Raw genomic sequence first — 17052 nt, forward strand, 5'->3', positions numbered from 1 at the left:
TCAGCTGGGCTGAATAAACGAGGAAACACAGGAACACCTTCAGAGACTCATGGGGAATGAGACTCCAAGATCAGGCAACGTGGTGTTGACCACAGGTGCTTAATATAGGGAGGTTGCCTGATCTGCCAATTAAGTTAAAGGAACATACACTGAAGGTTTGGAAAGGGCTGCGCATGCGCAGTCCCTCAGGATAGAGGACGTCCACGGTTCCTAATAGTCCGGGAAGAAGCACTCACAGTCCGGTGAGTGACAGTACCCCCCCTTTTAAAGGTGGGCACAGAACGCCTGGAACCGGGCTTGTCCGGATTTTTGGAATAAAACTTCTTCAGAAGGGCAGGAGCATTAAGATCTTCAGCTTTGATCCATGAACGCTCTTCAGGACCAAAGCCCTTCCAATGAACGAGGAAACGGAGGACTCCTCGCGAAATTTTTGCATCCAATACCTCAGTAATCTCGAAATCCTCCTCCTGATGAACTTGAACTGGCTGCGGTGCTGAGGGAGGAGTCGAGAAACGATTGATAATAAGAGGTTTGAGTAAGGACACATGGAAGGCATTGGAAATCCGAAGATTCTTAGGAAGAAGAAGTTTAACACATACTGGATTGATAACTTGAATGATCCTATATGGACCAATAAAACGAGGGGCGAATTTCATAGATGGAACCTTCAAACGAATATTTTTGGTAGATAACCAGACACGATCTCCAATTTTTAGTGGTGGAATAGCCCGCCTCTTCTTATCTGCGAAAGACTTATATTTGTTAGATGTCTTCTTTAAACAGGTTTTGACCTGAGACCAGATATTTTTGAAGGTCTGACAAGCAGTCTCCACAGCAGGAACTTGGGTGGGCGGGAGGGCAGGAAATTCCGGAAAAGACGGATGGTGACCGTAGACCACAAAGAATGGAGTTTTGGATGATGACTCATGGTACATGTTGTTATGGGCGAATTCAGCCCAAGGGAGCAATTCTACCCAGTTGTCTTGGTTGGCTGAAGAGAACATCCTAATAAAAGTCTCAAGATCTTGATTGACTCGTTCCGTTTGTCCGTTAGATTGCGGATGGTAAGACGATGAGAGTGCTAATCGTATGCCCAAGGTTTTACAAAGGGCCCGCCAGAATCTGGAAACGAATTGTACTCCTCTATCTGACACAATCTCAGACGGACATCCATGGATGCGGAAGATTTCTTTAATGAAATGTTCAGCCAGAGTAGACGAGGAAGGTAAACCGGACAGAGGGACGAAATGAGCCATCTTCGAAAATCTGTCTACCACTACCCAAATAGTATTGTGATTCTTACTTGGTGGCAAATCAGTAACGAAATCCATACTAATATGGGTCCAAGGCTTGGACGGAATGGGTAGTGGTCGCAGCAACCCTGCTGGAGTTCTGCGGGAGGATTTGAACTGAGAACATAAATCACAGGAAGCAATAAACTCTTTGATGTCTCTCCTCATTGAAGGCCACCAGTAACTACGAGAGAGAATCTCAAAGGTCTTATGTTCACCGGCGTGTCCAGAAAAACGAGAGGCATGAAACCACGAAAGGATTTTCCTCCTCAGAGTAGGAGGCACGAGGGTCTTCCCAAATGGTAGCATTTTGGTGGATGAAGCAGCCAGAGAAATACATTTGGGGTCTAGAATAGCATGGTTGGGAACCTCTTCTACATCAGAGGACGTCACAAAAGCTCGAGATAGAGCGTCAGCTTTCTTGTTCTTAGCAGCTGGTTTGAAGGTTATAATTAATTCAAAACGGGAAAAGAAAAGAGACCATCTTGCTTGACGAGGGTTCAAGCATTGAGCAGATTGCAAATATGACAAGTTCTTATGATCCGTGAAGATCGTCACCGGATGGCGAGCTCCTTCCAACAAGTATCTCCATTCCTCTAATGCAGCTTTGATGGCCAGCAACTCCTTGTCCCCGATAGTATAGTTTTTCTCTGCGGGCAGAAGACCCCGAGAGTAGAAGGCACAAGGATGTAATTTTTGTTGCTCCGAGCGTTGGGAGAGAATAGCTCCTAAGCCCACATTAGAGGCATCTACTTCTAGGAAGAAGGGGAGTGTCACATCAGGTTGTCGCAGAATGGGAGCAGACGAGAAGGACTCTTTGAGGATTTGAAAGGCTTGGAGAGCCTCAGATGACCATTGCTTAGTATTAGCCCCTTTCCGAGTTAAGGCCACAATGGGAGATGCAATGGATGAGAAGTCTTGAATGAAGCGTCTATAGTAATTGGCAAAACCTAAAAAACGCTGGATGGCACGAAGAGTAGTTGGCTGAGGCCAATGTAGTACAGCATTTACTTTGTCTGGATCCATCTTCAGGCCAACTCCGGAAACTATATACCCCAAGAATGGAATCTGGGGTAACTCGAATGAACATTTTTCCAATTTACAGAACAACGAGTTTTTCCGTAGTCTGGAGAGGACCTCTGCCACATGTTGGTGATGAGAAGGCAGGTCCTGTGAGAAGATCAATATGTCGTCCAGGTAGACAACGACACATACATATAATAAGTCCCGAAAGATCTCATTGATGAAACCCTGGAAAACCGCGGGGGCATTACACAGCCCGAAGGGCATTACTAAATATTCGTAATGCCCATCTCTGGTGTTAAACGCGGTCTTCCATTCGTCACCGGAACGGATTCTAATTAAATTGTAGGCACCACGAAGATCCAACTTAGTAAATATCCGAGCTCCCTTGATGCGATCAAATAGCTCAGTGATCAGCGGAATGGGATACCGATTCTTGATAGTAATGGCGTTGAGTCCACGAAAATCTATACAAGGGCGTAATGATCCATCCTTCTTTTTGACGAAGAAGAACCCAGCTCCAGCGGGAGAGGTGGAAGGTCGAATGAACCCACGCTGGAGATTCTCCTGTATGTACTCAGATGTGGCTTGAGTTTCAGGTAACGAGAGAGGATAGACCCGACCCCTGGGAGGAGTCTTGCCAGGTAGAAGGTCGATCGGACAATCCCAAGAACGATGAGGAGGAAGACGTTCAGACTGAGCTTTATCAAACACATCGGCAAATGAAGCATACTGAGGAGGGAGTCCCGGGGAGGAAGATGAGATGGAAGATTGCTGTACTTTAAGAGGAATAACTTGAGAGAGACAACGATGGTGACATTCAGGCCCCCAAGACGTAACTTGAGGGGTGCGCCAGTCAATCTGGGGAGAGTGACATTGAAGCCATGGAAGGCCTAAGACAATCGGACTTGTCGTAACAGGAAGAATTAAAAACGAAATTTCTTCATGGTGTAGTACACCAATCTGAAGGGTTACTGGAGACGTACTCTGGGTGATGAGACCATTGATGAGACGTGATCCATCTATAGCCGTCACAGTAATGGGTGTTTTTAAAGTGATCACTGGTAGGGACCATTGATTCACTAGTGATTTAGAAATGAAATTTCCTGCTGCTCCGGAATCAATCAATGCCTGTGACTCAAAGGATTTGGTAGCAAAGGAAATCGTAACATCGAAAGCGCAGACTTTAGATTTCATAGACAATGGAGAGGACTCCAGGGACCCTAACTTCACCTCTCCAGAACTAGTTAGGGCCTGGCATTTCCCGATTTCTTAGGGCAAGAACTGAGCATATGTGTGGAATCAGCACAATAGATACAGAGTCTATTCTTTACTCTTCGTTTCCTCTCTTCTAAAGATAATTTGGAACGTCCTATCTCCATGGGAATCACAGAAGGTGAAACTGGACGAAATTGAGGGTTTAAACGAAGAGGTGCTTTAGCAGAAGTTGTTTTCTCAGATTCTCTTTCACGAAATCTCATGTCTACACGATGGCAAAGAGAGATCAAATCTTCTAGTGACGAAGGAAGCTCTTGGGTAGTCAGTGCATCTTTAATTTTATCGGAGAGCCCCTGCCAGAAGGCGGCAACTAATGCTTCAGTGTTCCACTGAAGTTCAGAGGCTAAGATCCTAAATTGAATGACATACTGTCCTACTGTATGGGAGCCTTGTCGCAAACGAAGAATGCTGGAAGCAGCGGAGGTCACACGACCTGGTTCATCGAACACACTTCGGAACGTGGAAATGAATTTGGCACTATCTTGTAGAATTGGATCGTTTCTTTCCCACAGAGGGGAGGCCCAAGCCAGGGCTTGTCCAGAAAACAATGAGATAAGATAGGCCACTCTGGAACGATGGGTAGAAAAATTTTGAGGTTGGAGTTCAAAATGGACTGAACATTGGTTAAGGAAACCTCTACAAGTTTTGGGGTCCCCGTCATATTTTGACGGAGTAGGCAGGTGAAGCGTAGGAGCTGTAGACACCTGGGATGGCACTGGGGAAACGGAGGAAAGCACAGGAGCTTCAATACTAGCTGTAACAGTCTGTCCAGATGTTCCTTGGGAGGTTAACGATTGGTAACATTGAAGTAACAGCTGTTGGCGAGCATCCTGTTGCTCCACACGGCTGACCAGATGCTGCAGCATCTCTTTAGCGGTAGGTTCCGTATCTGGGTCTGTCATGGCCTGATCTTACTGTCACGGGCACTAGGAGTCTTTACCCAGGGATCACCAGGTGATAGGCTTACCAGAGCAGTATAGGTGGTAATATGGTACTCTGGTAGCAGGGTGATCACGGAACAGGAAATAGCAGGTGATGAGATGCTCAGGAAAGTCTATGACTAGCAGCACTGGCAATATGGAGGTAGTAATACACGAGGAACTGTATGGACAAAGGACACGTGAAGGTAGTCAGTGGTCTGCGGTAGCAAGTTGTACCACTGCTATAGTGAGGAGGAATGTCCAACAGAAACGAGGGGGTGATGAGAGTCAGCGGTCTGCAGATAGCAAGTTGTACCGCTGTCTGAGTGAAGGAGTGGAATCCAAGTGGAGGTATCCGGGTAGTCAGTGGTCTGCGATAGCAAGTTGTACCACTGCTATGTGAGAGGATACTGGAACAGGTGATACAGGAAACAGGGATCAGTGGTCTGCCTTCAGCAAGTTGTACCACTGAATATATATGTGAGGAGGTGCACGGGGAGAGACTGCAACACAAGATATACACGGGCACCTTGACTTTGAACCACAGTGATATGCACAATATAAATGTATAGATGACTGAACAATACTGCCAATATAGAAAGTCTCTTGAAGTAGTCCAGCATAAGATAACACAGTCAATGATGGCAATAGACTCAGCGGATAGCACACTCCAGAGGAGAACCAACACAGTCCAGCAAGGTATGCAATACACAGCACAGTCAATGAGAAGTATGCATACCGTGGTTCAGGAGGCAGTCAGACAGGAGTGCAGAGATACCTGAACGGCAGGAGGCCGGCAGGATGCGAAGTCCCTGGATGGGTGAAGCGGTGGTCTAGTAGGTGCAGCGCACGGGTAGGTAGACCAGCAGGGAACACAGGAAAGCGTGGAGAGCGGATCAGCAGTAGATGGATGAGTAGTGCTGAGGAGTAGCAGCAGCGGGTCTCTGCGGGAACACGGAGGTAGCCAATAGCAACCAGCAGGTGCAGTAACGATGGGACACGGGAGAGCAGAGTTGAACAGGCACTGTTGATCACGGAGAATAGCGGGTAGCAATAGTGGAGGCAGACTCAAGGAAACACGGGAGCGTTGACAAGGACTGAAGACTGAAGCGCACAGAGGCAGCGGATAGGAATCAGCCAAACAGTCACGATGAAACACAGACGGGTTGCAGGTTGAAGACTGTAGTGCACGGAGGCAGCGGATAGGAATCAGCTAGCAGTCACGATGATGAAACACAGACGAGTTGCAGGTTGAAGACTGTAGTGCACGGAGGCAGCGGATAGGAATCAGCTAGCAGTCACGATGATGAAACACAGACGAGTTGCAGGTTGAAGACTGTAGTGCACGGAGGCAGCGGATAGGCATCAGCTAACAGTCCCAATAATAAATGGTAGAGTAGAAGTGGTTAGAAGACTGTAGTGCACGGAGGCAGCGGATAGGAATCAGCTCACAGTCACGATGATACAGTAGATGGTAGAAGTGGTATGGGAACCACAGTAGGAGAAGTGGTTTGAAGACTGTAGTGCACGGAGGCAGCGGATAGGAATCAGCTCACAGTCACGATGATACAGTAGATGGTAGAAGTGGTATGGGAACCACAGTAGTAGAAGTGGTTTGGAAACCACAGAGGTAGAAGTGGTTTGGAAACCACAGGAATCAGCTGGGCTGAATAAACGAGGAAACACAGGAACACCTTCAGAGACTCATGGGGAATGAGACTCCAAGATCAGGCAACGTGGTGTTGACCACAGGTGCTTAATATAGGGAGGTTGCCTGATCTGCCAATTAAGTTAAAGGAACATACACTGAAGGTTTGGAAAGGGCTGCGCATGCGCAGTCCCTCAGGATAGAGGACGTCCACGGTTCCTAATAGTCCGGGAAGAAGCACTCACAGTCCGGTGAGTGACAACGAGGACATGTACTGACACTGGGGGGAAGAGAAGTATTAGGACACAAGGACATGTACTGACACTGGGGGAAGAGAAGTATTAGAACACGAGGACATGCACTGACACTGGGGGGGAAGAGAAGTATTAGAACACGAGGACATGTACTGACACTGGGGGGGGAAGAGAAGTATTAGAACACAAGGACATGTACTGACACTGGGGGGGAAGAGAAGTATTAGGACACGAGGACATGTACTGACACTGGGGGGGAAGAGAAGTATTAGGACACGAGGACATGTACTGACACTGGGGGGAAGAGAAGTATTAGAACACGAGGACATGTACTGACACTGGGGGGAAGAGAAGTATTAGAACACAAGGACATGTACTGACACTGAAGGGAAGAGAAGTATTAGGACACGAGGACATGTACTGACACTGGGGGGGGAGAGAAGTATTAGTACACGAGGACATGCACTGACACTGGGGGGGGGAAGAGAAGTATTAGAACACGAGGACATGTACTGACACTGGGGGGAAGAGAAGTATTAGAACACGAGGACATGTACTGACACTGGGGGGGAAGAGAAGTATTAGAACACAAGGACATGTACTGACACTGGGGGGGGAAGAGAAGTATTAGAACACGAGGACATGTACTGACACTGGGGGGGAAGAGAAGTATTAGAACACAAGGACATGTACTGACACTGAAGGGAAGAGTAGTATTAGGACACGAGGACATGTACTGACACTGGGGGGAAGAGAAGTATTAGAACACGAGGACATGTACTGACACTGAAGGGAAGAGAAGTATTAGGACACAAGGACATGTACTGACACTGAAGGGAAGAGAAGTATTAGAACACGAGGACATGTACTGACACTGGGGGGGAAGAGAAGTATTAGAACACAAGGACATGTACTGACACTGAAGGGAAGAGTAGTATTAGGACACGAGGACATGTACTGACACTGGGGGGAAGAGAAGTATTAGAACACGAGGACATGTACTGACACTGAAGGGAAGAGAAGTATTAGGACACAAGGACATGTACTGACACTGAAGGGAAGAGAAGTATTAGAACACGAGGACATGTACTGACACTGGGGGGGAAGATAAGTATTAGAACACGAGGACATGTACTGACACTGGGGGGAAGAGAAGTATTAGAACACAAGGACATGTACTGACACTGGGGGGGAAGAGAAGTATTAGAACACAAGGACATGTACTGACACTGAAGGGAAGAGAAGTATTAGGACACAAGGACATGTACTGACACTGGGGGGAAGAGAAGTATTAGAACACGAGGACATGTACTGACACTGGGGGGGAAGAGAAGTATTAGAACACAAGGACATGTACTGACACTGGGGGGAAGAGAAGTATTAGAACACGAGGACATGTACTGACACTGGGGGGAAGAGAAGTATTAGAACACGAGGACATGTACTGACACTGGGGGGAAGAGAAGTATTAGAACACGAGGACATGTACTGACACTGGGGGGAAGAGAAGTATTAGAACACGAGGACATGTACTGACACTGGGGGGAAGAGAAGTATTAGAACACAAGGACATGTACTGACACTGGGGGGAAGAGAAGTATTAGAACACGAGGACATGCACTGACACTGGGGGGAAGAGAAGTATTAGAACACGAGGACATGTACTGACACTGGGGGGAAGAGAAGTATTAGAACACAAGGACATGTACTGACACTGGGGGGAAGAGAAGTATTAGAACACGAGGACATGCACTGACACTGGGGGGAAGAGAAGTATTAGAACACGAGGACATGTACTGACACTGGGGGGAAGAGAAGTATTAGAACACGAGGACATGCACTGACACTGGGGGGAAGAGAAGTATTAGAACACGAGGACATGCACTGACACTGGGGGGAAGAGAAGTATTAGAACACGAGGACATGCACTGACACTGGTGGGAAGTAGGTTCAGAGGAAATGTGAGAAAAAACTACTTCACAGAAAGGGTAGTGGATAAGTGGAATAGCCTCCATCAGAGGTGGTAGAGGATAATACAGTAAAGCAATTTAAACATGCTTGGGATAGACATAAGGATATCCTTATAAAGAATAAAGGATCAAATAGGGTTTGAGTTTATCATAGGATAATGGAACATTTGGGCAGACTAGATGGGCCAAGCGGTTCTAATCTGCCATCAAATTCTATGTTTCTATCTTTCTATAGCTATCTAAAGATTAAAACGAGTGGGATATAGACACCAATAGCAACAATCATATAGCTTGTGATATAGCTACGAGCGAGGCAAAAAACTTCTTCCATGTGACAATACAATGTGCCAACACCAAGTCATTCTCATAGCTGGATAACAAAACAAATCCTTGAAGAATGTTCCAAACAGTTCAGTGGAAATGGCCAAATAATGACACAGATAATGACTTCCATCCGTTAATCATTATTCATTTGCTCAGACACTAGTGTAAGGTACGTGCGATGGCATGCGCACCAAGGAAATGTCTTAGTGGCCAACACAACAGTGAGTCAGTTCTTCTGACAGATCCAGTTCCATCCAATTCATCTAATGCTCCAATCCCTTCCACCCGGCCAAAGGCTTCATGATTACTGTTTTGTACGGGGGGTTATTGTGTAAATATATTGAACAAACCTTGCACAGGTCCCGTGTTATGTCTGCATTTGTTGTCCTGTGATTGGCTGTTTGTGAACGCTAACGCTGATAGGTGCTTTCTCCCGTGCACGTGCATATATTAGGCTTTAGTATAAGTGTTTTCATGGTAATTGCAAATACGTATTTTGCAAACAAAGGAAATAGTTATAGACATGGGCGTAAGTGTATGTGACGCATACCTGGCGTAAAATGGGCACATATGCTACTGGTGCAGACCTGCGTGGATCATGCAATAGCTGCAGCTTTGCATTTGCCCAGAAATGCATGTTTGTTAGTGAACGCAGTTTGCGCCTGCTAGTTGCAGCCATCTCTGCCTCAGCTTCTGTCTGTACATACCGCTAAACATAATACCAGTTATTTTAACATTAAAATGCACCAATTGTTGTTTACAGGCCGATCTGTAAATGTTTCATATGAGTAAAGTTGAAATGTTTGTGCGATAGTGAGCGCAAGGAGTGCTTACTACAGCTTCCGACTTCGGGGCGTGAAGTGGGTGGAGAGAGGGCGGATTGCCTACTCAATGTACAATAGGGGTGTGCCAAACTGGAGTGCACGCAGCCAGGGCTGTATCAAGCTCTACGACCGTGGAAGTAAATCGTTTTTCGTCCATATTTCTTGCACCAGCTCTGGGGGTAGTCTAAGTCCCGATCAGTAATGGTGACAGCCTCGTACACATGCTGTAACATGAGTCTGCAATCACGAGCAACTGTAATATAATGTATTTGTACGTTCAGTAGATATTAACAACGTTCTAATAAATGTGTTTCATGGGGGAAAAAACAAAACACAAAGCAAAAACACTTTTTCCCCACTGTTTTATCATTAATGTCTTTATTATTACTACCAGGTGACATTGATTCTATAATTATTTTATTTACCTGTGCGTTCTTTTGAGAATGTATAATCCACATAGGGATTGGACGTATCGTGCAGCGTCTTGTGTAGCAGAGCACAGCAGACCTACAGCTGTATTCATCAGTTCTCGTATCTAGAGATCCGCTCCGTGATTAATTCAGGCAACTGATGGATACGTGCGCAGAATACGGAGCGCACATTGCGCTCATAATGTGTGTCCTAATGAATCAGGCCCACGGTCCACAGTCACATGATGCTGCCGGTGTCCGCGATAGGGCGGAGATAATGTGGCACAAACTGTACACTGACTTAATGCTGATGAGTGGGGTATTGTGTCATAGGATTGTTCCATATATATCACAGACACACAGATACACAGACACATACACACATGCACACATACACATACACACACACACACACACACACACACACACACACACACACACACACATATATACACACACTGATACACACACACACATACAGACACATATACACACACACATACATACATACATACATACATACATACATACATACACACATACACATACACACACACATACACACAGATACACACACACACACATACATACACATACACACATATAAACACACACAGATTCACACATATATATACACACACACAGATACACACACACACACATACAGACACATATACACACACACAGATACACACACACACATACAGACACATATACACACACACATACATACACACACACACATACACACACAGACACACATATACACAGACACATACACACATACATACATATACACACAATCATACACAGTGATTTGTGACCACTTGGGTCTAACATTGGCAGATAACTACAGAGTAACAGATGTGATACTTTCTTACACTTATTGTCCTCACTATTCATGTTCCCGTTGTGTCACGGTCCAGAATCAATGGAAACATTTCTGCAGACGTTTGGCCCAGCGCAGCGATTATCTGCGTTGGGGGACAATGGGGGACATTTATACAATCTATAAAGTGGATGAGATTTATAGCTGTAGGTGCCTTTGGTTCCTAATTTGAAGCTGGTGGGTTGTATTTTGGATTCTGTTACTAAGATCACCGTGAACACTTCACTCGTGAGTTAAGTAGAGTTTTGTATCCAGTTTCCTCCAGAGATATTTTCAGGTTATTTCTATGAAACACAAGTGAAAGAGAATCCCACTAATTACCATAACTACCTCTGTACCCAGTGAGGGGGGTGACCGAATACCTGGCTCTAACTTACATCACACTACCAATCACAGCCAATTCCTTCTTCTAATAGGAATCCCAGACTGACTCTCCTGCACTCAACATGTGACTCATTCTTTCCCAACTTGTAGGTCTTATTACTCAGTTTAAGTGCCTATCTTGGCACAGCTAGATGTGACGTTGGTGCCAGGTTTACATATTAAACAGTTTGCAGTGGATCCAGCGAAGTCGTACAAGAGACTATTTTCAATGTTATTACAGTAAATCACATTAATTCTGAGTATTTTATATCATAAACTTTAGCACCATTCTGACCGCCAGTGACTCTGCGCTATGCTCAGTACGATGATGGCGCAGTGCGAAGGAGGCGACTGTACGGAGCGTAGGAAGGAGCGCGCCCTTGTGGGAGAGATTCCAGGAGGTCTCCCCTTAATTCTGGAGTCTCCTGGACATTCAGAGAGAATAGGCAATTATGGTTATAATCGGTACTAAAACTTTTTTAGGTGTTGTTAATAATCCCATTAATTTTCCCAATAATGACCAAAGACAAATATTTTTTTTTTTAATGGATTTCTTTTACTGCTGTAATAATTTCAGCTAACAGAGCTGAGAGTATATACAGTAAATGGTGATTGTGTCTTCATATTGTATCTTCATCATCAGCTATATATATATATAGCGGCACTGATTCCACAGCGCTGTACAGAGAACTCACTCACATCAGTCCCTTCCCCATTGGGGCTTACAGGCTAAATTCCCTAACACATACACACACACACACACACACAGACTAGGGTCAATTTGATAGCAGCCAATTAACCTACTAGTATGTTTTTGGAGTGTGGGAGGAAACCGGAGCACCCGGAGGAAAGCCACGCAAACACGGGGAGAACATACAAACTCCACACAGATAAGGCCATGGTCGGGAATTGAACTCATGACCCCAGTGTGTATTCGTATTGTGTCTTCAAATAGTATCTTCATATTGTGTCTTCGTATAGTGTCTTCATATTGGGTCTTCGTATTGTGTCTTCGTATAGAATCTTCATATAGTATCTTCCTATAGTGTCTTCATATTGGGTCTTCGTATTGTGTCTTCGTATAGAATCTTTATATAGTATCTTCCTATAGTGTCTTCATATTGGGTCTTCGTATTGTGTCTTCGTATAGAATCTTCATATAGTATCTTCCTATAGTGTCTTCATATTGGGTCTTCGTATTGTGTCTTCATATAGTATCTTCCTATAATGTCTTCATAGAGTATCTTCTTATAATATCTTCTTATAATATCTTCATATAGTCTCTTCATATAGTACCACTTCACCTCACTGTTGATATAATATACAGAGCGTCACTCTGAGAAGTTCATATTCTAGAATGTATGAAATAAATGATAGCTGGAATCTGATTGGTTGTTATGGGTAATACTTCCACTTTTCTATTTTAATTTTCCTATTAGACCTCTGTAGTAACTTGGATGTTTTGACCTCATCACTACGTTTACATTGGCTCAAACTTATTTCTATAATTCAATTTTTTTTTATTTACATACCCCGGTAATTTGGTCAGTTTGGGGCTCCGCTCCCTCGGCTTCACGCATATGTTTTCTGACTTCCATAAAATTACCTTATTGTCCTCCAGCTAAATTATCCCTCAATAGGGAACATTTTTTATTTTTTACAGTTCTATATAAACAATAGCAGAAAGAACCCACAGCTGGAGACTGAATTACCCCCTCCAGGTTATAAGATTATAAGAACGAGCAGGAACGGGATCCAGCAGTTTCAATTCGACAAGTGGAGAAAGAACGAAAGAAAGAAACTGGCTGGAAAAAGTTACAAAACAAAGCATAAAGTGGAAGAAAAGGTGAAGCAAATATGAACTGAGAGAATTGCACCCAACCTTCATGGGCGTCATTTACCAAGTTCACCGGACGCTTCCACAAAACGCGCTGTCACCGGCTCTCTACCCTAGTGTCGGTTTGCGAAGAGTGCGGAAAAAGTCCAACCTCTGACCGCTTTATCCCCATTCATTATGCAAAACTTTTACCTGAAATAATGTTGAGTTTAGCTGCATTTATGGCTTAAATGAATCATAATGGTGAGCGGACATTACATTTTTGTATTAATTGATTTTATTTAACTATCTACAAATACCAATAGCTATAAATACCTATATCTACAAATATCTATATTTATTAATACCTTTATCTATAATTACAACACCGTATGTTGGAGCCCGTCAGGGGCAGACTGGCCTGGGGGGCTGTAGGGCAGGGGGGGGGGCATCTGCCCCCCGGGCCGGTCTCATAGTGGTTTCATAGTGGGCTACTTTGGGCTGGGTCCTGGGGCTACCTGTATTTCTTTTCCCTTAAAATATTCCTAATAGGCTGTCGAGTCAAGTCTGCCCCCCAGGCTAAAATTTGCCAGCCCTCTGCTGAAGACCGTCCTATCAGACATGGCGTTGCCCGGTTGCCCAGTAGACTCGCTGCCGTACCCAGTGAGAGGGGGGCGTGGAGGACTAACAAAGATGGAGGAGAGTTGGAGGACCAGGATTATGTGTTATAAAAAAGAGCATTGTTTAAACTGTCTATACTTTATTTATAAACTTATTTTTGTTTGATAATGTTGATGAGTTGCCTTTTATAAGTCATGTCCTGGTTACCCACGGCAGCACAGACATTAACCATGACTCTGTAATTTGCACCATCTCTAATATCGAGTCTTCTGAGAGGTAACTTATTATCTCTGTTTAAAGGGCATTTCAACCTTCCGATAACTTGCACACGGCCTCTTACAATTTCTACTAAGTGTATTTCTTTATAATCCTCTACATTGGATTCAGTTGTACCCACAGAGCAGCTCTGTGCCATAACCAAGGGTAGCAGATATAAACGACCCTGCCTACACTGTATAAACCTTGCTGAAAGGCACAGAACGATAAAGTAATTTATTTATTGAAGGACAAGTTCACATCAAAGTCATCTGAAGGTCAAGAGCAACTTTTACTTCACACAAGTATATATGATAAACGCTTTCTGTGTATTATTTTTTTACAGTGTGAACGAATCTGTATATACACAGTCCTGTGATAGAAACGTATTATTGTTCATTTATTAATTTGTTGTTCTTTTTGTGTTCAGGGTCAGCGAAGGATCTGCTGGAGACCTGCTGTGCGGCCGGACAGCAGTGGTCTATAGACCACGGAGAATGTGAGAATATGCCCTTCAGTGCAAACAACGACTGTCGGTACGTGGTATCACTGTCTTACCTCTGTCTCTGTCTCCTTAAATCCAAATAACGGTGATTTACTGAGAGATAAAACCCAGCTCCAACTAACCCCCATGAAACATACTGTGACGTTATATGTCAGGGGGTTACCAGATCAATCTTCTATCTCCTATAGTCAGGATCATTATAAGGGCGGCCACAGCGAGACTATAAGACCAGATTACATTCATATGTCACACGTCAGTAACATCATGCTGGAAAAATGCATTAAAACATTTATGTTTATCTTATTACATGAAAGCCGATAAGAGTCTTGTGTTGTTGATGTTCTACATGACTGATAAACTCGTTATATATGAAAACTAAAACTGGGCTTTTAACTCCTTACAAGTATCATGACATTTAGGCAAATTTTGGGGGGTTTTTGTTTTTGAGAGTGTAAAGCTGGGTTCACAACTAGGCCATTATCATGCAGATCACTCAATAAACGACCGTTTGTTTAGATGTTGCAAGAGTTTGTACGCTGCCCCAATCATGGTTTATCATAAAAAACACATTACATCTTCTGATTTGGTTTTCTAAACTTCCTAAAACTCAAGATCAGCGATGGAACGATGTCGGGCAAATGTGGCAGTGTGTAGGCACTCACCACCAGCAGTGTAGGCAGATATCTGTACAGTGTTGAGAGTCACGATCGTTTCAGCAGATAGTTATGAGAGATGAAGATCACAGATCTGACGGTAAATCGTGTAAGTGTGTACACATGGATCGGCTCGTTGGTGAAATCATTACAGAAACTGCATCTGAAGTGTGGGGTGTGTACACATGGATCGGCTCATCGGGACTTTCAGTCGTTGGTGAAATCGTTACAGAAACTGCATCTGAAGTGTGGGGTGTGTACACAACTTTAGAGGTGATTTGACGCTTGGGATAGCTCCTAAAATGCTTCTGTATGATGGTCTAAAACAGAAAGTCTCCTAAATACCTTTAAGGAGTTCTCTATAAAAAGCACCAGGTACAGGGGTGAAAAATGGACGCATAAGGTAAAAAAAAAACACCTTGGTCTGTATGTAGCCTTATAAGTATCAGTTTTGTTAAACATTTCAATCTGAAGTAATGATCGTGTGAAACGCGTGTTATAGAAGGCTTAAAATTCATCCTGTTAGCTGGTAAAATGTATTTATTTATTACTGAGTACACATGGGGCTACCATGTTCTAAGCGTATGTTTTATATGAGTTGTACTATTTTGCATATATCCACATGTGTGTACGTAACCGTATTGGAAGAAGAAAGGGAGACGTACAAAGGAAAATTCATTCCTACAGATCTCATACTCAGTGTGACAGTATGGAAATACATAAATGTATATACGTGAATGTTTGTTACTTAATTAGAGATCTTTTATATAGGGACAATCAGGGGATTTCTGATTTTAGTCCATAATTGTTGTACAGAGGAAAAACGACTCATCCGTGACTCTGTAATCTGCTTGGAGGTCATAGTATAATATTATATAGTGTAATAATATGTAGTGTAATATTATATAGTGTAATATTACATAGTGTAATATTATATAGTGTATTATTATATAGTGTAATATTATATAGTGTATTATTATATAGTGTAATATTATATAGTGTAATATTATATAGTGTATTCAGTCCCCGCACGCTGCCACATGTGCGATTTATCTCCCACTCTCCGCGCTTGTCACAGAGTTTCCTGCGGTTTGTAAATCAGAACATGACGACACAACATAATTGATGTCATCTGCTGTAACATGTATGAACTCACAATACAGAATTATGGCCAGGATTGATGGTTGTGGGGGTGGAACGCTTGTTTCATTATAATATAATACTGATTGCTGGGAAGCAGTTATTATATACAGGCTCCAGTATGTCAGTATATAATACTTTTGGTACTGTGAGGGGTAATTATTTAAGGGGGGTGGTGAGTAATTTTATGTACCTGGTGAGAGACCCCCCCACCCCTGTTTTTACTAGTTAAGAAAGTTCTGGTAGGATTTGTCTTGTCGTTGTGTCTTCCTCTTCTTAATTGGCTCCGCTGTTTAGTCTACCTCTGTCGCCAATAAAAATGGCAGCCTGCGTGATAGTACAATGTTCTCCCACGGTCCCCAGTGCTTAAAATAAGATGTCAGCTGAATCTGCGTAACCACAGTTGTGAATCAGGCAGCGCACAGCGCTCTTCAGTGTGAAACCGCCATATATTCTGCAGCGACCAAAGCTCTAATGCGCCGACGCTCTTCTAAATTAAAGTAGTTTTTGGCGCTTTGGCGTCGATGATGAAGATTGAGGCATCTTTGCTCTGAACACATCTACCTGGGATATAAGGTTGTGCGTATCTTTCGTTTCCTGTTACGCACAATACAGACATGGAAATGCACTACGTAGACTTGTCATTATTATTACGCAATTGGGGCATCTTCACATTCAACCCCAAATCAGTGGGCCCAGTATTGCTGTATACACTTATTCATATCGCCCAACAGCCCCGATGTAGGCGGGACAGTCCCGATTTGAGGGGTCTGTTCCACCACTCCGATCGGGAGAGCTTTGTCCCAATTAGTGGGAAATTAGGGAGATATCGCCTGCTCTGGATTGCAGGTTTTGGAGGAGAGGAGA

General features: G+C 43.8%; 1 protein-coding gene across 2 annotated transcripts in view; it reads left to right on the plus strand.

The window, feature by feature from the left end:
- The window catches only part of FBLN2 (fibulin 2), a 52678-nt gene that overhangs the window by 9868 nt on the left and 25758 nt on the right, over positions 1 to 17052 (plus strand). For both annotated transcript variants that reach the window (XR_012678623.1, XM_075183763.1), the window contains exon 3: positions 14318 to 14423. Coding sequence is in view for 1 of the 2 variants with exons in the window: in XM_075183763.1 (XP_075039864.1) it covers positions 14318 to 14423 (106 nt within the window). In the remaining variant the exon portion in view is untranslated. The remainder of the gene's footprint in view (positions 1 to 14317; positions 14424 to 17052) is intronic.

The sequence above is a fragment of the Mixophyes fleayi genome, chromosome 8 (assembly GCF_038048845.1).
Source record: "Mixophyes fleayi isolate aMixFle1 chromosome 8, aMixFle1.hap1, whole genome shotgun sequence".
Lineage (NCBI taxonomy): Eukaryota > Metazoa > Chordata > Amphibia > Anura > Limnodynastidae > Mixophyes > Mixophyes fleayi.